This window comes from Natator depressus, chromosome 7 (assembly GCF_965152275.1).
Source record: "Natator depressus isolate rNatDep1 chromosome 7, rNatDep2.hap1, whole genome shotgun sequence".
NCBI classification, from domain to species: domain Eukaryota; kingdom Metazoa; phylum Chordata; order Testudines; family Cheloniidae; genus Natator; species Natator depressus.
The window spans coordinates 56,799,937-56,826,897 of NC_134240.1; the positions used below are offsets into that span (position 1 = coordinate 56,799,937).

A 26,961-nucleotide genomic window follows, 5' to 3' on the forward strand; every position below is an offset into this window, starting at 1 on the left:
ACTATCCACAATGACTCCAAGATCTCTTTCTTGAGTGGCAACAGCTAATTTAGACCCTATCATTTTATATGTATAGTTGGGATTATGTTTTCCATTGTGCATTACTTTGCATTTATCAGCATTGAATTTCATCTGCCATTTTGTTGTCCAGTCCCTCCTGCTTATTTCAGATTTTATTAGTCATATGATCTAACACCAGAACACAGATTTTTCCATTTTAGCTGATCTTTTGAATTTCATTTATTTGAAGTACAGCCTCCTGCAGTTCACACTGCTGCAAAAACCTGAAGGCTTTATTCTAGCCCTGTAGTACCGTATACAGGAAGGGAGATTTCGCAGAGCCAGGGGGAAGGTAAGGGCAGGCACCGACATTCTCCATGTTACTGAGCGCTACCCTGGAGCGGAAAGCCGAGCCGGACAGGTTTGCTGTGTCTTGGGGCCGGGGGCGGGGGTGGGGGGTGGTGGTGTCTGTATTTGTGAGAGGAACATAGTAGTTATACGTCTGCCTACCATGGAATGTGGGTCTGTGTATTAACAAGGGCGTGTTTGGAGAGTAGTGATCCCATGTGGATGGGAGACGCGCTTTAAGACTGATCCCTGTGCAAGTGGGTAGTTTGAAAGGGGAGGGAGAATGCTGGGACAGTTGCTTTGATTCAGCCTTTGGGGGCAAAGAACAGGGGGTGTATTACTTCAGGACTGTTTTGTATCTTAGGGAGTTTAACCTATAAAAGCTCCAAGAAGCAACAATACTAGGTAAAATAGCACAAAGGGATCAATGAAAAACATTTCAGTGTGCTCTCTCTCATACATCTATCTCAGATCGGTGTGGGAAGAAATGAGAGTGGAGGTTCCCCATCCTAAAGAGAAATCTGAGGTTGGGCAGCCCATCCTCTGTGGCTAGACTCAGGTGCTACAACCTCCCCCCTTTACAGATCACGCTGCTTATAGCATTAGAGAAGGGTTTTCACAGGTCAGTGCACGTGGCACTGGAAATAAGGATTCCTGCAAGGCAATGGATTAGTGCTAATGTGTAAGCACTGCAACCCCATCAGTAATAAGGAGTCATATCATCCATTATTATTATTATTATAGCAACATCTGCTGCATCCTTCTAAGTCCTTGTGGCTTTCTTCTGCTTCTTGTCTAGTAATGATCAGTCTAGTTATGATAGAAAAAAATCAATATTAAGACCCTCAGTTATCTTGTTCAAGTCATTTCTGTTGAAAACAAGAGATTTGTGGATCCATAAACCCCCACACTGAAATTCTAGTTGCTCGGTTCAATTCCATTTAAAGACCCATTAAACCCTTAAGTACAATATGGCATTTACAGTCAATAAAATAACGGCATGAATGGAAAACCAACTACTCAAGAGAGAAAGAGCAGTCACTTCAGAGCAGCAACTTCCCCCTCCCACCGCAGAGTGGATTTATTGCTCAGGCAGGAAGCAAGAGCGAATGCCCTGGAAAACAATGTTCTTTATCCACAGAACAGGGACAGCACTGAAAGTAGCATCACTGGCTTCTTCTGTAGCCCTTACAGTGTTTCACGGAGGGATGCCGCTCTCAGGAGTAGAATGGAGTTGTCTCCCAGCTAGATTTGGCAGAGAGTTATGCTGAAGTACAGCTGCTATCCTTTCGTGGGCTAAACAGTGTTGTGTCACTAGAGGAGGAAAATCCCCTGCTTCTGTAGAGCCCGACTGAGCAAACCACCCCTACATGCAGCAAAGTACTTAAGGCACAGGCCATAAAACCCACTAATTTTTAAGCTCACATAACCACTGCTCAAACACACAGTTCTCTACTGAACTTTGATATCAATTTGACTCATTCTCTCTGTAAGCACCTTAGTACCTAGGCACAGAGATTACCTTATTAGCACTGTGCAAGGTATCCACTTGCATGGGATGATCAAAGCTCACACCAGCCTCCTCACGGTTTCCTACAGCAGAAAAGGTTTCAGCACTTTGTACACCATCCGGCTCGTGCAAGGGAGTCTCCAAATTTGGCAAAGCAGGCTTCACACTGGAGATCTTAGGAACTTCACTGGGTAGTAAAGCTGCTGGGTTAATAGCTAAATTAGCCTAAAAAACCATGAACAAAATTGCATTAGTGTTTCCATAGACACAGCCAAGCACCAAAGAGACAGCATGGTCTAGTGGGTAGGGCACTGGGCTAAGACACAGGATTTCTGAGTTCTATTCTAGCTCCGCCACTGACCTTGTCCAAGTCACTTCACCTTTCTGTGCCTTCCTTTCCCCTCCCCCTTCATTTATCCTTTACCTGTCTCACTAGGTTTATACAGCGCTTAGCAAATGGGGCTCTGATGGGAGGCTACTGTAATACCGAATTATGAGCAATCCATGGCCGATTGTTGAACAAAGTTTCTGTACATGCTTGAGAAATGCAGTGCTGAAGAAAGATACAGTAAGTTAGGGAACAGTCCCCCCCAAAATCAGATGAAGAATTACAGATACCGCTGCCCAGAATCAGCCTCCATAGTGAACACAAGATAAAAGCATTAAACATGCAGTATATAGAAAGCAACAACTGAAAATCAACTGCGTCTGGAAAGAGGCCTGGAAGATGAGGCAGTAAAAAGGAGTTTTTGAAAAATAAAGCGCCATTAGTGAGGCGGGGAAGTTTTTATTTTTTTTGAGAGAGAGAGAGAAAAAGTCAAAATGCCAGTAAAATAATTACTTGTAGTTTTCCAATCCGAGACGAGGGCTCTTTGGTTTTAATGGGAGCAGGACCTGTGGATTTCTGCACAAAATTACACTGGATTAAAAATCATCTGGATAAAGGAGATTGAAATCTTCACTCCAATTGGAGCCTGCATTTTAATATGTCTAGAGGAAAGAAGCTAGTTCTGGTCCCCCCGACTACTCAGCAAGAACTGGAGAGGTGACCTTGCAACGAACACTTGGTTCTCACCATAGTGCTTTTCATTCCCAAAGCCCACACAATTAACCCTTAACTTCATCTCCCTATGGCCCCCTAGGCAAGAAGCTACTGCCTCGTCTTGTCCTGGTCCCCGAAGCCCAACAGCATATAGCTCCTGCCTACATACCTGACCTGATCTCCCTTCACCTCCTCCCACACGGCATCTTGTCACACCAATGCTGCCAACCACATTACTGCCCTCATCTTCTCTTTGAGGCAAGTGGACATCTCTTTCCCCACTGCCCAGTATGTACGGAACACACTCCTGAAGTCTGACAGTCTAGGTTTCCCTCCCCAAAACTCACTGCTGCCAAGCAGCCTAGAAGCAGCGAAGGGAAGGATAGGTACCCAATTAAAAAGAGCCAGGCCATCAGGGTATGTACATGCCCTACACATAACTGCACCAACTTTTTGACACCACCCTTTTCCTCCTCCCCACATCTGTTGATAACCCACTCGTGTACTGTCAAGTTGATTGCTCTCTAGCGCAGGGGCCATGTGTTTGATTACAAGGAACCTAGCACAATTCGAGGTGCCTGAAAAAGACCCCATTGGCTTTCCTCACCGCATTTCCATCGTCACATTGCTGCTGTCAGAGCCTCAAGTCCTCCTTCATCCTCACAACACTCCAGTTTTGCCCAACAATGCAAAGGCTGCTTTATAATTTTTAGATCCCACTTTACACTAGCTCATGCTCAAATCCATCCATTTCCTACGCCATCCCTTGCAGGCAGGCGGATCTTTAAACGAGTGAAGTCACAATATATCAGTGTACCCAACTTTGGCATCGCCAGCAAGCTGGGCCACCAGGAGGCACAAGGAAACTCTAGTCTAGATCACTAATATTCAAGCTGAAAAACAACAGAGCTAAAGGGACACAACACTGCAGTTCAAGCTGTTTTCTTGTTCCATTTACTTCAACTCTAAAAAGTGAGTTGACAGCTTGGTGATATCTTTGGATCAGCATGGCTACAATACTACTACATACAGCTTGGGGATAGGTCTGTCCATGTCAAATTGTGAATTCCAATCGCATACGCCATTTGTGACTGTAACCTCCATTGCAAATGGGGGACCACGGGCCTTGATGCTCGGTGGACAGACTGTGTTGGAGCAGCTGTGAGAGAGCAATTAAGGGCCATCAACAAAGAATGGCTCTTGCTCACTAGAACAATGGGTTTTCTCCAGCAGGGCCAAAGACTTAACAACTTTATTTGAAGAAGCCTGACCGAGGGACTAGAGCCTGGACCTACACCCAGCTTGCAGCACATTGAGAAACAGGGGACAGATTTAAAAAAAGGGGTGCTTTCTCTATGTAAGGGAGGCCAGACAGCAGCAGAAGCAAGACCACCAAGAAGAGCTGCCTGGCCCAAGGACTTGGCCCAAACCCAAGACTCACAAGAGAGGTGACATCAGACTGAAGGCAATTCCCCTCAGGAGTGTGTTGCTTTCTATAGATCCCCAACACTTGTTGGCTTTTGTAAGAGTGAAGAAATCCCTTTGTTAAGCCCATGAGCCTTGCTTTACCACAACGTGGCCCCTGAAGGGGTAACTGGGCAACTAGAGCTGCCACAGTTAGGGGGACTCTTGGGAAGGGAGAAGGGGACATGTTTAAGTAACTGGTGGCTCAGGAGGGCCAAGGCACTGGTTTTGGGGTCTAAAGGGAGACACACTGAGGTGCTGCTGCCCAAGAAGGGAATCAGATATGCCCCTGGAGTGTTCCCGAGAGACCCAGCGCTAGAAAACAGCGACCAGTCACTGCCCAGACCCAGTGGGGCTTAGAAGCATCTGGGATCCAGCAGTTAGGACTCCTCAGGCTGGGCCAGTTTACAGAGGCCAGAAAAATGTGTGCTTCTCAGGGCTTGTCTACACTACAAAATTAAAATCGACGTACGTTGACATACAGTCACTGCAGTAATTAAAGCACTGATTCACATCCACGCTTACGCCTGCTGTCAAGAGTGCGCGTTCTTACCAGTAGCGCTTCCAGTGATTGAAGTGGAGCACTGACAGCTGAAGCCCAGCCGCCCTGATGTTAACAGATTCGGCTGTCAGCGCTGCAGTCGAGGGGGGGCCAGCTGTGAGCCCAGCGCCCGGCTGACAGCTCAGGCGGTCAGCACCGGGGCAGCTGGGATGGGGCTCCAACTGTCAGCCCCACTTGGGGCTGACAGCCAACAGGAGATGTAAGTAACTCAGTGTCTACATGGACACTGCATTGCCTGCACTACACCAACAAAAGCAGTACGCCTCTCATGGGAGGGGGAGTTATGATGTATAGCAGGGGACTTACTTTGGCGGAAGCAGTATTGTAGTCTAGACACTGACATAATTAGGTTGACATAAGATGCCTTGCATTGGCCTAACTCTGTAGCATAGACCAGGCCTCAGCGTCTCCACATCAGGGGTGCTCCAATTACAAGTAAAGAGATGCGCTAACTGCCAGCCCTGCAAACTCACCTGGGGCTCCTCCCTCTAGTTATAAGATGCTACGGCTGGAATCTAATTGATAATTCTGTTGCGGCACAAGCCAGAACACAATCCAGCTGCCTCTCCGAGCTGCGTTGGCTCTGCAGGGCCAACAAGAGTAGGAGTCTTATTAGCGGACAATAAAATTCAAGACAGGGTGCTGAACGCAGGGGAAGGATGCAGGTGTCATTGGGCAAGAGTCTCTTCTTACCCTAACCACACTTTAAAGCTCATGTCCATGAGAGAAACTGAGATTTATTTAAAGAAAATGCAAGCAGGAGAGGAAGGGTCAATAAATCTTCATTTTTCACTAAATCATTAAGTCAATGGGCCCAATTCTTCATTGCCCTGCACCTGGCATATTCATGTAGCCCAGGGCTAAGGGGGTGTAATACACTACTGTTCTGATTCAACAGCATTTTAAACCCAATGACAGAGAATGCCTCAACCTTTTAGGAAAGGGAACTGCTGCTCTAGTTTTCCCAAGTACAGTATTAAATGTAATCTTTATGAGTTACAGCAGGTCATGCTGCTATGCTACAGACGAGGCAAAGAGTCGGTTTCCCTTATCAGTTTACACTGACAACAAAACCAACAAACCCTCTTCTGCTTGCTTTGTTTGAACCATTGAACTTAGATGCTTACCTCAGTGGTTTCTGGTTTAGGTCCCTCATCTTGTTTGGCATTCAGCATATTCTGCAGACCCTTACTGCTCTCCGCAGAAGGGCCAGAGCTGTCCTTTTTCACTACTGTTTTCTTTTCTGCTACTTTCTGAAATTAGAATTTTTTTTTTAAAATGAGTCTGCAAAAATATTTTATATCATCATTTTCTTTTATGGTCAGGTAAAAAACTATAGTTTTCTGCACGCTGTCTATCCCTTCCCGCACCTTCTAAATTCCAGTCAAGCTTTTCTAGCTTGACGAAAAGCAAACTCCTAACATAACATAAATCCCTCACATATAAGGCAACAGGAGGAAGGGCTGAGGTTTGGGGCTTTAAATACACACACCCTCGCTGAGGACTGGCTCTTTGCTTGGTTTCAAAAAGAGTTGATTAAGTGCCAAATGCTCATAATTTTGGTAAACACGACCCTAGGTGTGATTATTAGTTCAGCGCACCCTTTTCCAAATTAGTTTGCCAACTTTATATCACTTGAAAGTTGGGAATGTTCTTACTGATTTTACAGCTTAACTCGTTTCATGGACTAAGACGTAAAATAAGATTAAAAGAAAGAAAAACGGGTTCAGTATATTTTAAAGCCTAAGAATACGTTAGCAAATGCATTCTGAACTGCTCAGAGTTTAACAGAGGCCATCCTGAACCCTGCTTGTCTGCTGCTGCTTATGCTGTAGACCATGCCATCCCTGACTGGTCCCTAAATGACGTGCCTGGAGTTTGTCATTGAAACCAACCTAAGGCCTTACATTAAGCCAATCTGCAAAAGGTTTCCAAGGACATTATTTGCGGGGGAGGAGGGTTCTTCTGAGTCATGCACAAAGATAACTACTAGCAAATTATACTAGCAAATGAACCTCTTAGGTCCAAGCAGGTAACAAGAATTGGATCTCTGGACTAAAAGAACTAAGGTCTGGGACAGAGAAGTCCTACAGGGAAAAGCTGAGGCAGAGTCATGCTTGCAGAGGAAGCTTGGGAAAGGTTTATGATTGACAATTGTTAATGGAGTTGTCGATAAAACAAACATCAGGTAAATATGAGCTCTATACAGTGTGAATTCTTCAGAGCAAGGGGAATGGAAACTCAACTAATTTGCCAGTCAAATATACAGAAGTCAGAGAGTGTGAAGGTTGATCATGGAACTGTAGGGCTGGAAGAACTCATATAACTCATCCCCTTCCTCCCCCACAAGGTCATCTTAATGTAAAGATTGTTAGCTCAACCGTAACATCTCCTTGTGCATGTTTCATATAACTACAGATTCTCTGTGTACACACACACACTCACACACCCCTGTAGAAAAAGAGTGTTAGTATTTTAAAATACACAATAATTAACTGTGAGGAAGATGGGAGGGGAGGGATTAGAATCATAGACTATCAGGGTTGGAAGGGACGTCAGGAGGTCATCTAGTCCAACCCCCTGCTCATCCTCGTTCTGCTGAATTTCTAGACTATCAAAGAAGTCTAGTCAGTTCCAGATTTTGATTAGTTTCCCCAACCAAAGTCAGTGGCTCTAGGAAAAAATAAATTCTAACCATAGCACAATAATTCAAAATAGTGCATAGGCTGTTTTATGGCAAGTGCAGTTCTAGGATAAAAGGCGACTAAGTGGCAGCATTGTGGGCGTCCATGTTTATTAACTCTACTTTCCATATCAAGTGGGCTCAGCTTATTAAACCCCCTTGTGAACGGTCATCTGTGCAAACCTGCCCGGGAATCAGAGAGCAAGGCTGGAGTTCTTGCCATCTCCCACAGCATCACCTTTGTAAAGGTTCTACAGAACATGTCAGGACCTCAGCGACACAAGGGCAACCCTACTGCCCCCAGTGATTTTGCACAACTCTGACCAGTTGAAACAGCCAGTTTAATTGATGATGTACAAGGAGAAAGAGTCCAACTCATTTTCCTGTAGCTTTGGTGACTCAGCAGAAGTTAAAAAAACAAAAAAAAATATCAAGCAATAAAAAGACACATTTGTCATTAAAATCAGCTGATGTGAACCTGAATACACACAGGGAACAGGTCTGTTGAGCAAGGTTCCACTAACTGAAGAGAGTCACTTTAACAATTTAGTTTCTACTCTAAACGCAACTGATTTCACTTGGAAATCTATGTTACCCCACCCCTCACACACACCTTTTTTCTACATCTTTTAAAGAAGTCATTTACAATAAAAAGGCAAGTACCGGAGGCTTTGCTTTAGCAATACTGAAGAGATCATCCTCATCATCATCTCCAAAGAGCCCTCCTGCAGATGACAGCTTCATACGGAGTTTTGCAGACTGAAATAAAGACAGAATGCCACATAGGTCAAAGCCACATTTCTAGCTGCTGATTATTGCACCCACATTTACTCTGTCATTTCTGGCGGTCAGCGACCTTATCCAGAACACCCGAGTAAGGGACATCAGAGCAATGTTACAATTAGTACATTTCAAAGAATCCATTTTTAAACAGCAGGTTCAGAACACTGCTTTGAACTCACCCCTGATTTCTTGGACCTGGCAAAGAGATCAACATCAGGATCATTGTCTTTCTGTAGCTTGTGACTGAAGAGAAGTTCCTCGTCCTGAAACACTCCAGTGCTTTTGGAATGAGAGCTTTTCTCAGCGGGCTGTGGGAAGGGGAGAAAAACACACAGTTACAAAACCCACTAACAGTTTGTTCCCAGTATCACACTTGTACACTAATGAAGTGGGTTTGCAATACAAGCCAGGCTGGCCTTTATACACACAGCACAGTTGTACAGCTTTAACTAATCAAATCAACTCAACTAAACGCTAAACCCCCTGCAGCACACAATGAAATAAAAAGATTTAACCCTGGCTTATATCTAAGCGTTCACACAGAGGTTTGTACTAGTTTAATTAAACTGATTTAAACACCAGTTTCACACTGCACCTCACCTGTTAAGACAAGCCCTCAGCAATGGGAAGTCTAACAGATGTCAATTTCAGCATTCACTTATTGATGTAAAACAGACGTGGGGGCTAGGCTCCAGAAGGCAGATTCAGACACCAACATGAACACACCCACTGCAAATTAATTCATCAATGCTATGAGCGCAAACCATGGAGCAATTCATAGTCAGAAAAACTGTCCAACTCTAGGGGAAGTTAAGCTCTGGAACAGGCTTCCAAGGAGGTTGTGGAATCCCCATCACTGGAAGTTGTTAAGAACAGGCTGGACAAACACCTGTCAGGGATGGTCTAGGTTTACTTGGTTCTGGCTCAGCGCGGGGGGTTGAACTTGATGACTCTGCAAGGTTCCTTCCAGCCCTACAATTCTACAGTCATCGAGCCAGAGAAACCCAATGTGAATTCCTCTATAGCCCAGTGGTTAGGGCACTCACCTATGATATGGGAGACTCAAGGTTAAGTCCCCGCTCCAGTGACTATTCAGTAATTCATTTATAGTTAGTTAGGGTCCTTTGTTTTCTGGTTTTATTTTAAAATTTATTTTTCTCCAGCAATTTATTGGTGTTTTTTACTACAGCAACAAAAGCAGGTGAAAAATTAGTGAAAAATTAATTTTTCTGGGTAAATATTGGGTTTATTTTAGTGGATGGAAGGATATGGGGAAAAAGTAGATTAATGCTTTGATGAATGGAATTCAATGTGGTTTGCTGCAGAACTAAAACAGAACTCAAAACACAATGCCACCTCTGAGTTTAAGAAAACAATATATCTCTAATCCCCAAATAACTTTTCATTTGGGCAAACAATTTACTGTTGTAGACTTAGAACTATTAGCCTATAAATAGTTACATTTAATAATTGGGCCACACCATTTGCAGCACAGATGCTCAACTTCCTCCTTTTCTCCTTTTTTTTTTAAACTTTTGAATACTTTGTGTTCTGAAATGTAAACAGATTTTCATTTTCTTCCCATTTTAGTGTGTCAGATCTTTAAACCATTATCTGCTAACAGCTTGAAATGTGTACGTGAGATTCATTAGTACATTCAGATGAGCACGCACTTCAGAGCTTGCGTGCGCACCTGTTCATTTCTTGTGAGTATCTTCTAGACTAATACTGCTTTGCATACACACACACACACAGACTAACGTATTATCGTAATACATCTCTCTCATCCAATGTATTGTATTTTCCTAACAAAACAAGTTATTTTTTACATATTTGAATGATACAAAAGTAGGGTGAATGTTGGGGAAAATTTTCGTAAAACCCAGGATTTTTCGGTAAAAATCAGTTTAAACTGAAAACGAAGGGGCTTATTTACAGTTGAGTTTATTTATAAAAGCTTTTCTACAGGAAAGATGCGGGATCCCCACATCAGAATATCCTATAGTTTACGGCATTCTCCTGCCAAGGGAGACACCCAAACTCAAATCCCTTCTCCCCATCAGACAGAGAACTGAATCTGGGCCTCCCACAGGCTAGCTCACTACCCTAACCACTGGGCTATAGCTCATAACCAAGACCAGCCACCACACCTTGTTTCTTGAACCCTTTGCTTGCTTTTCTCAAGCTGCCTGAAAGCCTAAACAACATTTTGGGGGTTGAAACAAAAACAAAATTTCCACCCAACTTTTCAAAACTGCCAGTGAACCGAAAAAAATCTATTATGTGCCCCGGTCTGCTGGAGAGCGCATCAAGTACCTCACAATATATCCTGTGTACTTGGAATGCCCTATAGCAGCAATCAGCAGAGATGCTCAGGCCAACAGCCACCTGGTTTCAAACAGGTGGATGCTAGAGGCAGAGTTCTTTCAATCAGGAGCCATCAGCTCCAGAAATTGCTGCCCATCCCATCTGACAGAACTCAGACTTATTATTAGCATTTAGGGGCCCGCTGCATTCAAATGAATGAAGTTGACGACAAGTTCTCCTAATTGTAGTTCTGTATTAAAAAACATTAGCGTACACAGTGCACTGGGTTCAGGCCCACAGCGCCTGGCGATGGAATGTGAGGAATGCTGCAGCGCTTGCTGGAAAGGGGGAGTGGTGAGGTGGGCTGATTCAGGGTGTCAGCAGGCCAGCCTCGCCTCAGCAGAGCTCCTATAGTGCGTCGGCAGAAAGGAACACTGTGCTCTCCGTCCCTTGGTGCAACACCCGCCAGAGGGTAGTGGTGGAAATACCAGGTCGGGCTCACTGGCACAGAGGTGAGAGTTACACTAGTTTGTCCTGGGGAGGCGTAAAGGGCCCTAAGAGTTCAAATACCACATATATGGACGGCTTGGAACTAAGCTCCCCTTTCATAATGGGAAATGGCTCCTGTTAGATCCACCTGCTCCAATGTGAGGAGGGGAGGGAACGGTGAAGGGAGGTATCAGAAGCACCTCTGCATTCCCAGCCCCTCCCACCACAGCAATATCAGAGCTAGCTCAGGATCTGAGCTCTGGACTTATGTGCCAGGCCAACCCCAGGCAGGTAGCATCAGACAGACACACACACACACAGCATCCCCTAGAAACACACTGAAGAGTTAGAGCTAGTTACAGAGAGCTTGATCAGAGAAGAGAGATCCAGAGGAACAGGCAACCAAGTAAAGCTGGTTTCAGACAGGATCGGGAAGAGCTGATGAAGCAGAAACACAGAACAGCTGTTCTAGACAGCAGGTGAGACAAAGGGGCAGGAACATTGCAAGGAGAGGGGGTCAGAGGAAGACTAGATCTGCAGGCAAGCCAGAGAGCCAGTTTGCTCTTTGCTCACCTTTCTTATTTCTTTCCGCTCAATCTTATTGACATCTTGATCTTCCATTTTCTCCTCTTCCTCCTCTTCAAACAAGCTCAGCACATTCTTAGTCCTGGTTTTGGCTTCCTTCTCCAGCGGTGGTGGAGAGGCCGAGAACAGATCCAAATTACTGATTGGCTCCAAAGACGATGCCGCGAAAGGCTCCAACTGTAAAAACAAAAAACAGAGACTGGAATCTGGTGCTGTTTTGCTCGATTATCTTGGTTTGGATGTTTGACGTGTCCAGAACTCTGGGATCCAGTAACATGGCAAACAGCTAAAAGCACCCATCCTTCCCAGGCACATAAACAGGAGTGCCATATGCATTACTTGAGGCAGGGGTCGGCGACCTTTTAGAAGTGGTGTGCTGAGTCTTCATTTATTCACTTTAATTTAAGGTTTCTCATGCCAATAATACATTTAACGTTTTTTAGAAGGTCTCTCTCTATAAGTCTATATATTATATAACTAAACTATTGTCATATGTAAACAAGGTTTTCAAAATGTTTAAGCAGCTTCATTTAAAATTAAATTAAAATGCTGATCTTATGCAGCCGGCCCGCTCAGCCAATTGCCAGCCTGCCCACATAGGCCAGCAGCGTGCTGAGCAGGGCCTGTGCCCGGGATCCGTGGCTGGCAAGAAGCCAGCAGCCAGAACGCCAGACTGGCAGTGGGCTGAGTGGCTCAGCCCACTGCCGGTCTGGGATCCCGGCCTGCCCACATAGAGTGGGTACCTACCTTCTCCCTGGTTCTAGCCATTCTCTTCCTCTCTCTGCACTGAGATGAGAGTGGGAATGTGCGGAGAACAGGGCTTGGGGTGAAGGAGCAGGCTGGGGGTTGGGGTGCAGGGTCTGCCAGGAGCTAGAATGAGGGAGGGGGCTCAGGGTTGGGGCAGGAGGTTTGGGTGTGGAGCGCTTACCTAAGCAGCTCCCATTTGGTGCGAGGGGTGCAGGTGGGAATGGTGGGGGGGGGGGGTGCAGGAGCTCCCGTTTGGTGCTCAGGGTGGGAGTGGGGATGTGGGGGGTGCAAGAGTCAGGGCATAGGGTGTGGGGGGGCTGGGGTTGTGCTGGGGGTGCAGGGGTCAGGGCAGAGGGCTGAGTGGCTCACAGCAGGGGGCTGGAGGGGATATGCCCTGATTCCACTCCCCTTCCCCAAGGTCCCCGGAGCAGAGAGAGGCGCTGCGGCTCCGCTTGTACCTCTCCCCCTCCGTAGCAAGGGCCGTCAGCTGATCGGCCGCAGGGAGGTAGGGGAGGAGGGGCAGGAACCCAGCATGCTGGGGGAAGAGGCCGGGGGAGGGGGAGAGTGCGGTGGGCGGGAGGTGGAAAAGAGCAGGCTGGGCCAGGCAGGATTTTTAGTGGCACGCTGCTGTCTGCCCGGGTCCGGCAGACAGCAGCGTACCATTAAAAATTGGCTCGTGTGCCGTGTTTGGTACATGTGCCATAGGTTGCAGACCCCTGACTTGAGGGTATCACAGATCTGATGGCCCTCCTGCAGAAGTGCACAGGTCTGCATCAGTACCCTGCACCCTAGTCCTGTTGTTCAGCATGTTGTGCATCAGGGTTTGTTTGGGGTTTTTTTTAGCCTGGCTGCTTCTGCTCCACCCCAGAGATGGCTGCTTGTCAATAGTTGTACTGCTAGTTTGCTAAACGGTCTGGGCTCCTCTGAAGCGGAAAGCATTACATGACTGCTAGATGTGCTCAGAGTAGTTTTCTACAAGCGCATAATGCTGCTAACAAACTAAGTACCTAGAAAGTCATTGCCCAGTAATTCTCACAACATTCATTGAGCAATTTAGTACCTGGGAGTTAGCCTACATTTGGCTGACCCTTTCCAACATTACACTTAAGACAATTTCAGTTAGCAAATATTGCTGCCAAAAGCAGAAACTCTCATGGTTTTAGCAGGTCTATAGTCCCATGGGCACACTAGTGTGTTGCATGTAAATAGGATGTTTCAATAGCATCACAACTGTTCCTGGGTTTGTTGCGGGGGGGGGGGGGGGGGAAGAGAGAGAGAGAGAGAGAGAGAGAGAGAGAGAGAGCGCGCGCGCGCGCGCGCGCACGCACGCGCACACAGGCTAAGGCAGCTCGTCCAGTTCACAGTTGGAAAGGAATACTGCACCTGTGTGACTGATGATTTGCATACTGAGAGGCATTTCTCTGTATGACCCAACTGGAAACGTTTTTAAAAACAGCAATTATTCAGTTTGCCATTTTGGTCCAAGCACGATTTTGGTGGCCAACCAATGGGGTTGCACCCTTGATTTTGAAACAGGGCCACTACTGCTAAGCATAGAACATCTAGAGGCTGTTCAAAGAATTCTGCGAAATGCACTGTTAAAGAGATTAAGGGAACATTTGTCAAATCTCTAACTAAAAGAGTATCTCTTACCTTTTCCTGCTGCCCTGCAGCCTCTGTTCCTCCAGTCACAGGAACTGCTCTACGTTCCTCTGAATGTCCTGACTTCTCTTCTACCAGTTTGTTCTTTGATGTGTCAAGCAGATCCTCTTTTTCCTTCACTTCATCAAATAACGAAGGTGGTGCTGGAGGCGATTTTGTTTTTTCCTGGGAAATGAAAGGATGTTACTACTCACACACGGAGATCTGGCACATAAGCGCACACATAGATACAGGCCTTTTATATGTGTCCATGAGGGAGTGGGGACAGCAGATAGGTAAACAGGGCTTCCCCTGTTCCCAGTGGCTCAACAGATCGTTGAAGCCTGAGGTCCACACATGGCAAGTGGGCTTGGGAAAAGGAGAGGTTTAGGGGCTGTTATGTGGCAGGTCAGAGTAGATTCTATGGTAGCTATTCAGAGCAGTGTTTTGGGGTTGGCACTACAGATATGGTGGCAGAGTGTTTATTACTAAAATCAGCACACCAGGCTGGGATGATAGGAACCTGGGTGATATCAGAAACCCCTATGGAGGGGGGCTGGGGAGAACTATAGCCACAAGTGGAGAATCAGAGTTTGGTGGGTCTGACACAGGGGAAAATCCTGCACCTACTGAAGTCAATGGAAACTTTGCCATTGATTTCAATAGGACCAGGATTTCATCTCCAAGACCGTTCTCAAAACCCTTCAGTAATACTCACACAGCACAGTCTGAGCAGGCCCAGCCCCAGCAAAGGCAGCATTCAGACTCCATTTCAGAGTATAGTTTTAACCTAATGAAGCCAAGTAGTTTTAAGCCCAAAATTCCAATCACCTTAAACCTATTATAAATTTGTTGGAACTCATCTAACCTAAAGGCCCTGGTTAGTGTGTTATGGAGAAGCCTGCCTTGCTACAAACAGTGCCATTTGGTAAATCATCTACTTTGGGGTTAAGCAGGAAAAGGAGGTACCGCTGTGGCTTTAGCTGCTGAAGGAAGACGTGTCGGCTGGGAGCTGAAGAGCGGTCCTCCATTAACAGCATCTTCTTCAAACAGAAGAGAAGCCTTCTGGTGCTTCCTCTGACTGGAGAGAGAAATCCATGCACAGGAGACATGTTTAACTGGTCAAATGGTATTGTTTAGACTGTCCTCTTTAGGGACATGGTATAGAAGAACACAAAGTCTGAACAAAGTATGATCAGGGCCAGGTTTTCTCTAAGCTACGGAGGCCCAGGACTGCTACTCTAGTCTGACAGGAGACCTTGCCTCCATCCTCAGTCCATAGGTTGCTTCCATTCCTAACCTCAGTAGCACTAGAGTCTCACCTCTTTATGTGAAGGTGACACATACACCCTTTCCCACTCCCTGCATCCATCTTGCCTATTTAGCCTGTAAGCATTTAGGGGCAGAGGTTGTCTACTATTCAGTGTACAGCACCAAGCACAACAGGGCCCCAGCCTTGGTTGGCCCTTAGGCACTACTGTAATAAACGTGATTAAAAGAACAAGCAAAGCAGCATCACTACTGGAGTGGAACTCAGATAGGATTGTGGCCTCCAACACGACATGCTCCCCTCACTTGAGTCGGGATCCTTGTGGCAGGACTGTGTGGGGAAAGAAGCCCAACATGCTACTCAGTAGAGGGTGAACTCCAGGAATAAAATTCTGTATACACTGCTGAAAAACACTGAACAAAAACCTTAATTCAGCACGATCACTGGGACTTTGCTTTTGTATTTACAGAAAGAATAGAGCACTTCAAAATATTGGAGAGGGTTCAGAGAAGAGCCACAAGAATGATTAAAGATTAGACAATGTCTTACAGTGTTTGAGCTCTTTGAGCCTATCTAGCTTAACAAAAAGAAGGTTAAGAGGTGACTTGTTACAGTCTATAAGTACCTATATGGGGATCAAATATTTAATAATGGGCTCTTCAATCTAGCAGGGAAAGGTCTAACACAATCCAACGGCTGGAAGTTGAAGCTAGACAAATTCACACTGGAAAGAAGGTGTAAATTTTTAACTGAGAGAGTGATTAACCATTGAAACAATTTACCAAGGTTGTGGTGGATTCTCCATCACTGAATTTTTAAATCAAGGCTGCATGTTTTTCTAAACTATCTGCTCTAGGAATTATTTTGGGGAAGTTCTATGACCAGTGCTACACAGCAAGTCAGACTAGATGATTGCATCAGTCCCTTCTGGCCTTGGAATCTATGAACTGTCTCACAAGAACATGGGGTTCTCTCCACTCGAACATTACAGCTAGTTTAATAACTCAGTATGACCTTAGTCCTGTCCATAAATCCATCCTGGATTCTGTAAATCCATATGTCACTCAAGCATCAGCAGCACAGTTTATAGCAGGGGTGGGCAAACTTTTTGGCCTGAGGGCCACATCGGGGTGTGAAACTGTATGGAGGGCTGGGTAGGGAAGGCTGTGCCTCCCCAAATAGCCTGGCCCCTGCCCCCTCCCACTTCCCACCCCCTGCCTGCCCCCTCAAAACCCCTGACCCATCCACCGCCCCCCCCAGGATCCCACCCCTTGTCTACCCCCACCCCGGTACCCTGACTTCCCCCTGGGACCCCCTGCCCCTTCTCCAACCCCCCGGCCCCCTTACCATGCAGCTCAGAGCAGCATGTCTGGCTGCCACGCCGCCCAGCTGGAGCCAGACGCGCTGCCCTGCATGAGCGGGCAGCCCAGAGCGCTGCCTGGGCGGCAGCATGGCTGCGTGAGAGGGGGAACCGCAGGGGAGGGGCTGGGGGTGAGCCTCCCGGACCAGGAGCTCAGGGGCCGGTCAGGACGGTCCCGTGGGCCGGATGTGGCCCCCGAGCTGTAGTTTGCCCACCTCTGGTTTATAGACTATCAAGGTGTTCACAAGCTGTCACTGACTGCTATTTCTGGTGTGCAAGTCAGTCACCTAACTCACTTGATATCAATTCCGCTTCCTGATTGGATGACTGCAACTTTTTAAACAGGAGGAGAATTATTTACTCATCGTGCATCTCAAACAATGCACTTTTCTTAGATCCTTTCAGATGATTAGACTTTTAGCCTAAAATCTGAAGTTTTCAAAATCCAAACATTTTCATAAGTAAAGTAGTAGCAAGCTGGATATTCCCCAAAATTACCACCCTGCCCCCATGAAGCAACAGCACATCCAAGGCTGCACTTCTGTTTGTGAAGATATTTACACAAAATTAATAAACCCGTGCAAAAAGCAGCAGCAAAAAGATTGATCTCCGTCCATCTAACCAAACAAAAATGAATTCCCCACCTGTCCTACCAGATCCAACACTCCATGACAACCTGAGAACAGGTGAGCTTTGCCATGTGCCCTGCAGGCAAACCGATCTGAGCTATTTTGGTCCCAGGAGAGGATGGGGAGCTCCAGAGTCAAGAGTAATGTTACTGCTCTGTCAGCAGCCCTCTCCCTTTAAAGAGGCTCTTCCAGCTTAGTTGCCTATGGTGATCCCAGCTATGGCGGCACCACAGGGTCATGGTAAACCAGGGTCTAAACCAACACCTTAATCTCCAAGTGGAAATCAACATTCAGCCAGTGCAGCCTACCGGTTCATCAGTGTAACAATGGAATATCAGAAATGCACAGCAGGAGACAATGATTTTAAGATTACTTGACATCATCTCAGCCTCCTGGGAAAATGAAGGCATTGTGCTATTTCAGGATGGGAATCCCATAATACCCGTGACAAGCTATTGAAACAGGTAAGCCTGCTCCAAGAAATTGGAGAGAAACCTGCTGCTCCGCTGTCAAGTTTTTTCACCTGTCTTTAGTGATTGCAAATAAATCCTCCTCCTCTTCATCCTCCTCAAAGAGGCTGGTCTTTTTCACAACTTTAGCCGGATCGACTGCACTGACAGGTTTTGCAGGTTCCCCCTTTCGGATGTCTTCGGAAATTGGTTTAGCCGGCTTGCTGACGTTCCAGTGGTCCTAAAAAAAAAAAAAATAGGCATTATTCTCTTACAAGCCTATTTCCCGCAGGTCATTTCAGCCATTTCCTCACCTCTTCTACCTTAGTCAGCATACTATAATCAGTGCTTGTTCCTTTGAAGACATGGGCTGTTCTTACATCTATGCATTAAATACAAACATCAATGCAACACCAGGCCAGAAAATGATGATGTTATTAACCCCCACTGCATAAGCTTTCAGGACATAGACCTGGCTCCCATTTAGCAGGTGCTAAATGAGTTGCAGGTGTAAATGAGTACTAGCATCTGAGATCTGTCCCTGAAGCTGGTTTTGTGAGTGCATGTTATGCAGCCACAGAAGGGAGAAGCTTGCTCTTTTTGAGAATTTGGCCCATAACACTTTGATGATTAGACAGTTAGAGGTGTGTGGAAATACACACTATGCAGTGTCCCGAGATAATATTAACAACAACGCTGCCTCATTTCCTGACTTCTAACTGTAATATTAAGGCAGTTTTTTCTCTTGGGTTAACAAAATAATTGACCACACTAAATAGAGTGTTAACTCTTAAATGGCCCAACTAGACTTATGTTCATGCCTCAATTGGAGGTCAATGTGCTGAGATGGGAAGAGCAAGGCTAAATGTATGCCTCTGCTGTTAAAACTGGTTGGCTGAAGACAGTTTTCTGAAAGGCTAGGTTAACAGAGCAATGGCATAACCTGTCTCTTTCTGCAACAAAGCTATTTACATATTGACATTTTATCCAAGTAAGAAGTCAGAATCTGCATTAATATGGAATACTGCAAATCCCAGAAATATTTTCCGTTTTCATGCTTACAGTGTGTCTCTTTATCCCTGTGTTACAGGTGGTCTGCAGATGGAAGACCACAGCATCCCTTTCCTACTTATGATGTATTAAAAAAATGACAAAGGCTTTTTTTTTAAAAATTCAGCCTTGCTTTATTTTTACATTTGATATTCATATCTCATCTACCTTAAAAAAAGCACACTGTAGGTTACCTGGAAAGCCAGTAGTTTTATGACAGACACTAAAGCAGCAGTGAAATATAACAAGGTTCAAAAAAAGAACTAGATGAGTTCATGGAGGATAGGTCCATCAATGGCTATTAGCCAGGATGGGCAGGGATGGTCTCCCTAGCCTCTCTTTGTCAGAAGCTGGGAATGAGCGACAGGGGACGGATCACTTGATGATTACCTGCTCTGTTCATTCCCTCTGGGGCACCTGGTATTGGCCACTGTTGGAAGACAGGATACTGGTCTGACCCAGTATGACCGTTCTTATGATTAATTAAGCAGGAATGTGAGTTTTATTCACACAGTAAAGTTCCTTTTAAGTGGGTTATGCTGACACTTCATTAACTCAAGTACCTGGCTACAAATCTTGATTAAGGATTCAACACCCTCCAACTCTTTAATTAAGGGTTGGGAAAGCCCCCAAGCCCTGTACCTGAGTTATCCAACTAGCACTCCCAACAGAGATGGGTAAAATCTTGTTTTCCAATTCCCCCATATTTCTAAATAAACCCTGATTACCCCAAAACTTTCAGGCCCTCTTTATACACATTAGTAGTAAAGGAGCTCATGCTCTTTTTTCCTCTTTTGTAGGTCAGCTCTAAGTCACCCTTCTTGGCAGGAGGCCGCTGTGCAATTTTCTGTTAGACACTTATAGCCTACCTCCAGCAAGTTTCCCCAGCCCATGGTACTTCTGCCAGCTAGTCCCATTGTGCATGCAGCTAAAGAGCTCCCCCAGCCCCACAGATATACTGCAACAGCTGGAAGGAGCATTGTCTGTAGACACAGCCCAGGCACTTAACAGTCCACACTCAAGTGCAATGGAGTGAATGCTCTATTGAACATTTCACCTTGTGGAGAGCTGTAAGCCCACTATCCCCCTTTAAAAAGCATCTCGCTCTACAGTACCTCCTCATCACTGCTGAACAACAAGCCAGAGGCTTTTTTGAGGGGCTCCGATTGTTTTGCTTTCTCCTGGGGCGGTTTTGACTGTTGCTTCTTAGCAGGTGCAGTACCAAACAGATCCTAAAAAAATATTAAAGCCAAGAAAGGTAACTCTGCCTGGTACTTGGTGGGCATCAGCACTCAGGTTCCGAGCAACATCTGTTTCTTGGCTGAGCTACATTCAACTTGTTAAGGAAATATAAATACTTCCACCAAAACCTATTCAAAAGGAGAACAGCTTCAGGTACCATAGAGCAAATGGTTCTCAGCCATGGCATCCACAGATAGATGTTCAGTAGAGAAGTTACAGACCAAAAGCCTGTAAGTATCAACGCTTTCAACTTGACAAACTAGGATAAGAACCCAGTCCTGCAATGGGATCTGCTAGCCAGGACTCCCACTCAGTCCCCCTAAAGTCAATTTCCCATTGCAGGCTTTGGCTTTTATTCTGCAACTTCGTTTCAGCTGGGGAATTCCGATTTATAACGTGATTAAGAACATCATCTACCAGGCTTTTAACCCTAGGATCTGAAAGGGATATTTTAAAGACCACGCCCCCTCTTTGGAAGAGGTTCTCTACTGACTGCAGCTTGCACATACGCTTTCCATTGTTGTTTATTTTGCATTGTCATTCATTTTCTATCCTCACATTGGACACAGCCCTTGTCTCACATCTACAGTAGCTAGCTTTGTAGCTGTAAGTCACCACAAGCACCAACAGGACTCAGGGCTTGTCTACACTACATCTTCAGATGATGTAAGTTATGTCACTGAAGGATGTGGAAAAGCCACCCACCTGAGCGACGTGAGTTACATCGATTTAAAGCGGTGTCTAAACCATGCTGTGTCAGCAGGAGACACTCTCCCACCGACATAGCTTCCGCCTCTCGTTGAGGTGGAGTAATTATGCCGACGGGAGAGCACTCTCCCATCGGCATAGCACCTCTTCAGCAATGCACTACAGCAATGCATCTGCACTAATGTAGCATGGTACTGTAGATTAGCCCTCAGGCACTTAAGACACCACCTCATCTTAGCCTTGTCATGCAAAAAGTGGCAGATCTGGGTGGTGGTGAATTATGGCTATACGAAGTTTGCTGGGTCAGTGAAGAGGACAGCAAGAAGATGGTGTAAGATGGCAAGCATTACAATCAATAAGCTCACATGGATACTCAGTTTAGGCATGTGCATATCTTCCCGATTAGGACGCTGTAATCGGCTGTCTATGGCAGAGTTTTGGGAGATGCACTGTACATTCATTTCAAAGAGCCTCACAAGGAGGGAAGTTTTTCTGACAGTCAAAAGATGTACTCATGTTTATTCTTGGAGAAAGAGAGAATCCTGATCATTACCAGCTGATCCCCCATCACCTCTCTGAGCCTGGCCTCACAAGAAATTTCTCTTTCTACAGGGGGACAGAGATACCACCATATGTTCACCAGCTCATTACTGCAGTTCAGGTCTTCCCAGCCACAACCCACTGCTCAGCAGCTCTGCTGTAGCCTAGCAGACCACTACACAGAGCTGCCACCTCTGCAGAATAGGGATGGAGGAGGGACTCTTTCCAACAGGACAGGCAAGTAAAGTCAAAGCATGGCTACATCTGGGAAAGAGACCAGGATCCTGATCTGCAACAGTCATGTGGCCTACCGTACATGTAAAAAGACACCTGGTGAACTTGGCGCTTGTCCATGTGCAAGACTCTTATGAAGTGGGTTAAAAACAGAATCCCTTAAAAGTTTTTCCAGTTGAACTTGGATTCCTGGTTAGAAACTTTGCAAAAAACCCAAAATCAGGAATGCCCAGTAGGACGGCTTGCTAAGCAATGGGCAGCTTCTGCTAACAGTCCCAGATGGGAAAAAATGGGAGCTGGAGGCAGGGTGTTCTCAGACGAGGGCTCTGGAATTTGCATAAGCCACAGGCCTGCCACAATCTGCTGACACCTCATCACAGTCAGGGGATGATTGTGGGGCAGGCTAGTTTGCTCTGGGGGCTGGGTGTCCAAAGATGGATTGTAAGCTCTTGAAAAGCAGAGGGTGATGCTTCCTTGTGTGTTTGTACAGTGCCTAGGATGGGGGCTTTGGGGTAGTATCACAAGACACACTAAATTAAGAATACCGTGAACCTGTCTATAGTTATTACCCACTAGAGAGGCAGCATATCCTGGAGAACAGGGCACCAGCTCCACCACTGACCACGTAACCCTGAGCAAATCACCTCAGCCTCAGCTTCCCCACCTCCAAAGTGAGGAGGATACAGACTCTGCTTGAGCTCCAGGGATGAAGGGGACTAGAAGAGCACAAAGTAGTAAATCAAAGATCACGGTTGTCCATACCCCTTCTCAAGCAGCCATTATGCTCAATCTGTTACAGGAGGAGATATGTAAAACTTGCCAGCATGGCACTAAACCCTGGCATATGAACAGTGACCCTTTTAACGGATTTACCTTACTCGCAGAGCCCAGTGAGTGGGCTACAGAGAAAGTGCAGCCAGTGCTGGGGAGACACTTACCTCTTCATCCTCATCGTCAAAGAGGGAGAGTGGGGCTTTTGTGACTGACTTGCTTGGCGGTAGAGATGTGCTCTTTGACTTCCCTGTTAGACTCGATGAAAACAAGTCCTGATAGAACCAAACACAGTCACTTAGCAAGACAGTTTGAGGTGAGAGAAACAGGGTTTAAGAACTAGGAAAATAATATGCACTTTGCATTTATTCAAAAAGAGACTGGTGTGCTGCTGAAGAGGAGTAAGATGGCTGATTCTCACCACTCCTAAACTAGAGGCCCACACTTTCACAAAAAAAGGTCACTGATTTGGTGGCCCTACTGAATATACCTTCTGCCCGATTCAGAGATATTGAGTGCATGTAACTTCTCCTGGGAGCTCTCTGAAGCACAGTTGCCAACTTTCAGGTGGTAAATAAGCACCCGACTTTCAAAATAAGCCAAAAAATCAAGCGAATCCCATTTCAAAACAAGGCCAAAACAAGCCAATCCCTAAGAACCCCAACACTCAATGTGACTAGATCCCCCCCGGAGTGCAGTCTGGGACTATGATAAGCCTGCTGTGCACCCCTGACTCTCTCCCCCCCTTGCCCCTGCTTGCCAGGAGTCAATCAAAAAAAAGCAGCAACAAGCTACAAGTCAAAAACTAGCCAGCAAACAACTCACAAGCTGATTGAGCCAAAAACAAGCCCAATTTCTGCATTTTTTCGACAGAAAAAATTGGCATGTCTGCTCTGAAGGCTCCAGGTCAGGTCCAAGCTGGGAGGCAAAAAGAAAGGGACTGAAGAGCTTGCCTGACCCCTGTACATACTGAAGCAAATACAAGGGTCAGATGCTCTTTCCTGCCTTGTTACTTCATTTAACCTTCCATCTCATGCCTCTGTGTGCACGCAAAAAAGAATTTTTAAAATTGGTGGAAAATGCTGGGAGACACACACTGCTCCTGCTGGAGAGAGTGTTTTTTGGGGGAACCACATACCAGAGATCCCATTCCTTGGAGCTAAGCAACGATTTGAGACATCTCTCAACAGGAATGGGTTTTAGGTAACGTGGCAGTAGAAATGCAGTCATGCTGCGGTCCAGGCCTCCTATAATTCCATTTAGATCTAAGAGTATTTAGCACTTACTTCAGAATCTTCTTCATCAGAGAATAGGCCTCTTTGGTTTTTGGGAAGTATATCAGATGAAGGTTTGGAGTCCTCAGTGGAAGATGGTTGACTCTTCAAAACAAGAACATATCAGCACCCATTTAAATCAATCCAAACAGCACACTTCATATTCCTCTTTGGTAGCTGGCCAGTTAAGTGCCCCAGCTGTTGAAAAGGGATGGCTAAAACCTAGGAAATTCTGATCCAGACACTAGAGAATCCAAAACCCACATGGTTTTGAAGACAGATCTTTCTGCAGAGCCTCAGCTGCATGAGGACAATTTCAAGAGCTGGCCATAGATTTTTTTTTGCATACAACTCCTACTGACTTCAACAGGAGGCACTATAGGGATTCCATGGCACTGCTTAGCTATATTTTCCTGGATAAGCCCATGTAGAGACAACAGAGATGAACTAGCCAATGGTGAGAGTACTATACCCCTAAGTTAATAAGTACCGAGTATGAAACATTTCGCCAGAAGTGAAATTTGTTTGATTTTTTTTCCTTGATTTTGGGTGTTTACCCTTTTTAAAAAAATTTAACTCAATCTAGCTAAGTTTCTAAACAAAATGTTGTTTAGAAACAAGAGTGTCAAAATGAACCATTTTGACTTTTGAAAATTTATTTTCCCCATTTTTAGTCAGCCAAACTATTAGCCAAGCTTGACGTGAATTCATGAATTGCTTCGGTCAACCTGAAACTGCATTTTTCAGCAAATAAACTAGTCGGCCAGGAAATTCCTCCCAGCTCTACTTCACAGCCAGCTTCTGCCAGCTGCTACAGAGCAAGAAGAGGAACAAGAGAGGCACCATGGTCACATGACAGAGGAGACCAACTCCAGCCTTGGTGAGACTCCCAGAGACCAACCTCGCAGCACAGGAAACCCCTGGGAGGGAGCCCAGAAAGTCAAAGAGCTGAGGAAGACATACAGGCAACCCCCAGAGCTGGCTGGGGAGGAATCTGAAAACTAAGCATCACGTTCATAGAGACAAAACACATTCCCGTTATTCTGTGGGATAGACTCCAGCAGAGTTAGAGCCAGAATGGCCTAACTATTCCTCTAAGATCAGTTCTTTGCGCACAATGGAAAAATCCACTTCTAACGTTACCTTTTTCCCTCCCATGGATTCTTTACGGCCTTCAGCTACCTTACTGACAGCTGCAGGAACAACTTCAGGCTTTTTCTTGAATAAGTCGCCTTCATCATTGTCAAAGAAATCAGCAGTGGCTTTGACTTTGTTTAAAAAAAAAGAAAAGAAAATACACATTCATATTGGGTAATGTTTTCTGTTGGAAGAGACCAGCTATCACTGATCACAAGAGAGGCTGTGACATTCTAGAAGGAGTATAGTCTCTTCTGTAGGGAGCAGAATGACAGCAATGAGCAACAGAAGTCCATTTTTGATTGGGGTGTGTGGGTTGGGCTAGCTCACAAGGTGAAGTGTCAGTTGGGTACAACAGTCATCAGCCAAAACGTCAACGGGTGCTGCAGTTCTCCGTCCTTCCCCCACACACTGCACAGGCACACCCATCTAGACACACACAGCTCTTCTGAACCAAAACTAGATATCGCCTCACACTAAAAAGCCTCCCAGAAAAAAGAAGAAAAACCCGTAAGAAGAGCGAATGGCCAACAGCTGCCAAGAAGGATCACAGACATCACTGATGGTAATGTTCAGAGGGATCATATATAGATGAGACAGTGGAATAGCAGAGGCAGAAACACCACCAAGAGCAGGGGGGATTTCATGACCTGCAGGTTCCCACTGGCCCTAGTTTCTATGACCTTTAATAGTGTTCTGAACACACTTTACCTGATTTTAAGTGTTTGTTAGTCGGTTCCACAAAAAAGTCATCATCATCATCAAACAGACTAACTTTCCCAGGCTGTTTTGTGGCATTCTCTGCGCTCTGCTCCACGGGCTTCTTGTTTTCTTTCTCCGTGAGAACAGAGGCGGAACTAAACACATCATTCCCACCTGCGAGTCAGAATATTGAATAACTGAGTCAACACTGACTACAAAGTTTAAGAGCTATTTAGCCAGCGATTTTTGAACAGTGATTAAATTCATAGAAGTCACAATCTACTTGCACAATTCCTGAAAAGGAAGAGAGGACTAAATTCATCACCTCAGTTGCTTGCAACAGATAGTCTAGCCAGGTCCAATACTGACAAAGTGTGCACTCGCCTGAGAGGAACAAGATGGCATCTGACCTAACCCTGTGCCAAAGCCATCCCTGGTGCATTAGTGAAAAGGTATGAGGGAATTCTGAGCTCATCTAGCCAGTCTTAGAACCAGCCAGTAGGGCATGAAAGAGGAAGAATATCCAATATATAAAAATAAGACTTTGGTGCAAACATGTTACCTCAGTTTGCTTTTGTTACTACACTTAAAATGTGCATCATGCTGTCTAGTTCAAAACTAAAGATACATCCAGAAGCTCTTCCCCACACAGATCAGCTCTCTGAGAGAAACTAAGGGGGACAGGGAGTTCTGTAACTATTTCTTCTCCTTTTGATCATGGGGGAAAACAACAAGTTTAACCACCTCTTTCAAAAGAAACTTAACAGGCTAGCATGAAGAAACGGCACAATACTGTAAAGATCTAGCCAACTTTTAAAATGCAGCCCATACTACCGCTTGAAAGAGGAAAAGGACATGCAATATCCAAGCCCTTATGCATTCAGTATATGAATCACTGATACAAACAGATTCTTAAAAAAAAAAAGCTATCCAAGATTATGCTAGCTTAGAAATGATATAACCAACTTCACTGGTATTCACGCTTTCTTGAATGCCCCCCACAGAACCTTTACAAGTGCACAGAACACAGTGAAATTCAGACCTAGCATCTTTACAGTTCCTATGGTTTGATGCTGAATATCCAATACAGCAGTGCTGCATTTTGATAATTTTTTTCTTTAAAACTATTGTACAGTAAAAGCTTTGTTATCCGGCATATTGGGGAAATGGGGGGTGTCGGTAAGTGAAAAATTCCAGTTAATTAAGAGTGAGGGAGTTTGGGTGTGGGAGGGGGCTCAGGGCTGGAGCACAGGAGAGAGGGAGTGTGGACTCTGGGAAGGAGTTTAGGTGCAGGAGGTGTTCGAGGAAGGGAGTTGGGGTACAGGAGAAGGTGCGGGGTGCCGGATCCGGGCAGCGCTCACCTCAGGCGGCTCCCCGCAAGCATCAACATGTCCCTGCTGCTCCTAGGCAGGAGTGAGACTAGGCAACTCTGCA

The 26,961-nt window shown here is 45.6% G+C and overlaps 1 protein-coding gene across 4 annotated transcripts in view; it reads right to left on the reverse strand.

The window, feature by feature from the left end:
* WASHC2C (WASH complex subunit 2C) overlaps positions 1–26,961 on the reverse strand; it is a 50,603-nt gene that overhangs the window by 8,128 nt on the left and 15,514 nt on the right. For 2 of the 4 annotated variants that reach the window (XM_074958557.1, XM_074958556.1), the window contains exons 14-27: positions 25,537–25,701; positions 24,832–24,956; positions 23,701–23,793; positions 22,582–22,689; positions 20,035–20,151; positions 17,944–18,110; positions 15,131–15,242; positions 14,174–14,347; positions 11,762–11,950; positions 8,572–8,700; positions 8,273–8,368; positions 6,054–6,179; positions 2,700–2,762; positions 1,871–2,083 (exon numbers count right to left, since the gene is read on the reverse strand). In XM_074958557.1, coding sequence (XP_074814658.1) covers positions 1,871–2,083; positions 2,700–2,762; positions 6,054–6,179; positions 8,273–8,368; positions 8,572–8,700; positions 11,762–11,950; positions 14,174–14,347; positions 15,131–15,242; positions 17,944–18,110; positions 20,035–20,151; positions 22,582–22,689; positions 23,701–23,793; positions 24,832–24,956; positions 25,537–25,701 — 1,877 coding nt within the window. The remainder of the gene's footprint in view (positions 1–1,870; positions 2,084–2,699; positions 2,763–6,053; positions 6,180–8,272; positions 8,369–8,571; positions 8,701–11,761; positions 11,951–14,173; positions 14,348–15,130; positions 15,243–17,943; positions 18,111–20,034; positions 20,152–22,581; positions 22,690–23,700; positions 23,794–24,831; positions 24,957–25,536; positions 25,702–26,961) is intronic. The other 2 variants (XM_074958559.1, XM_074958558.1) reach the window with 2 other exon arrangements.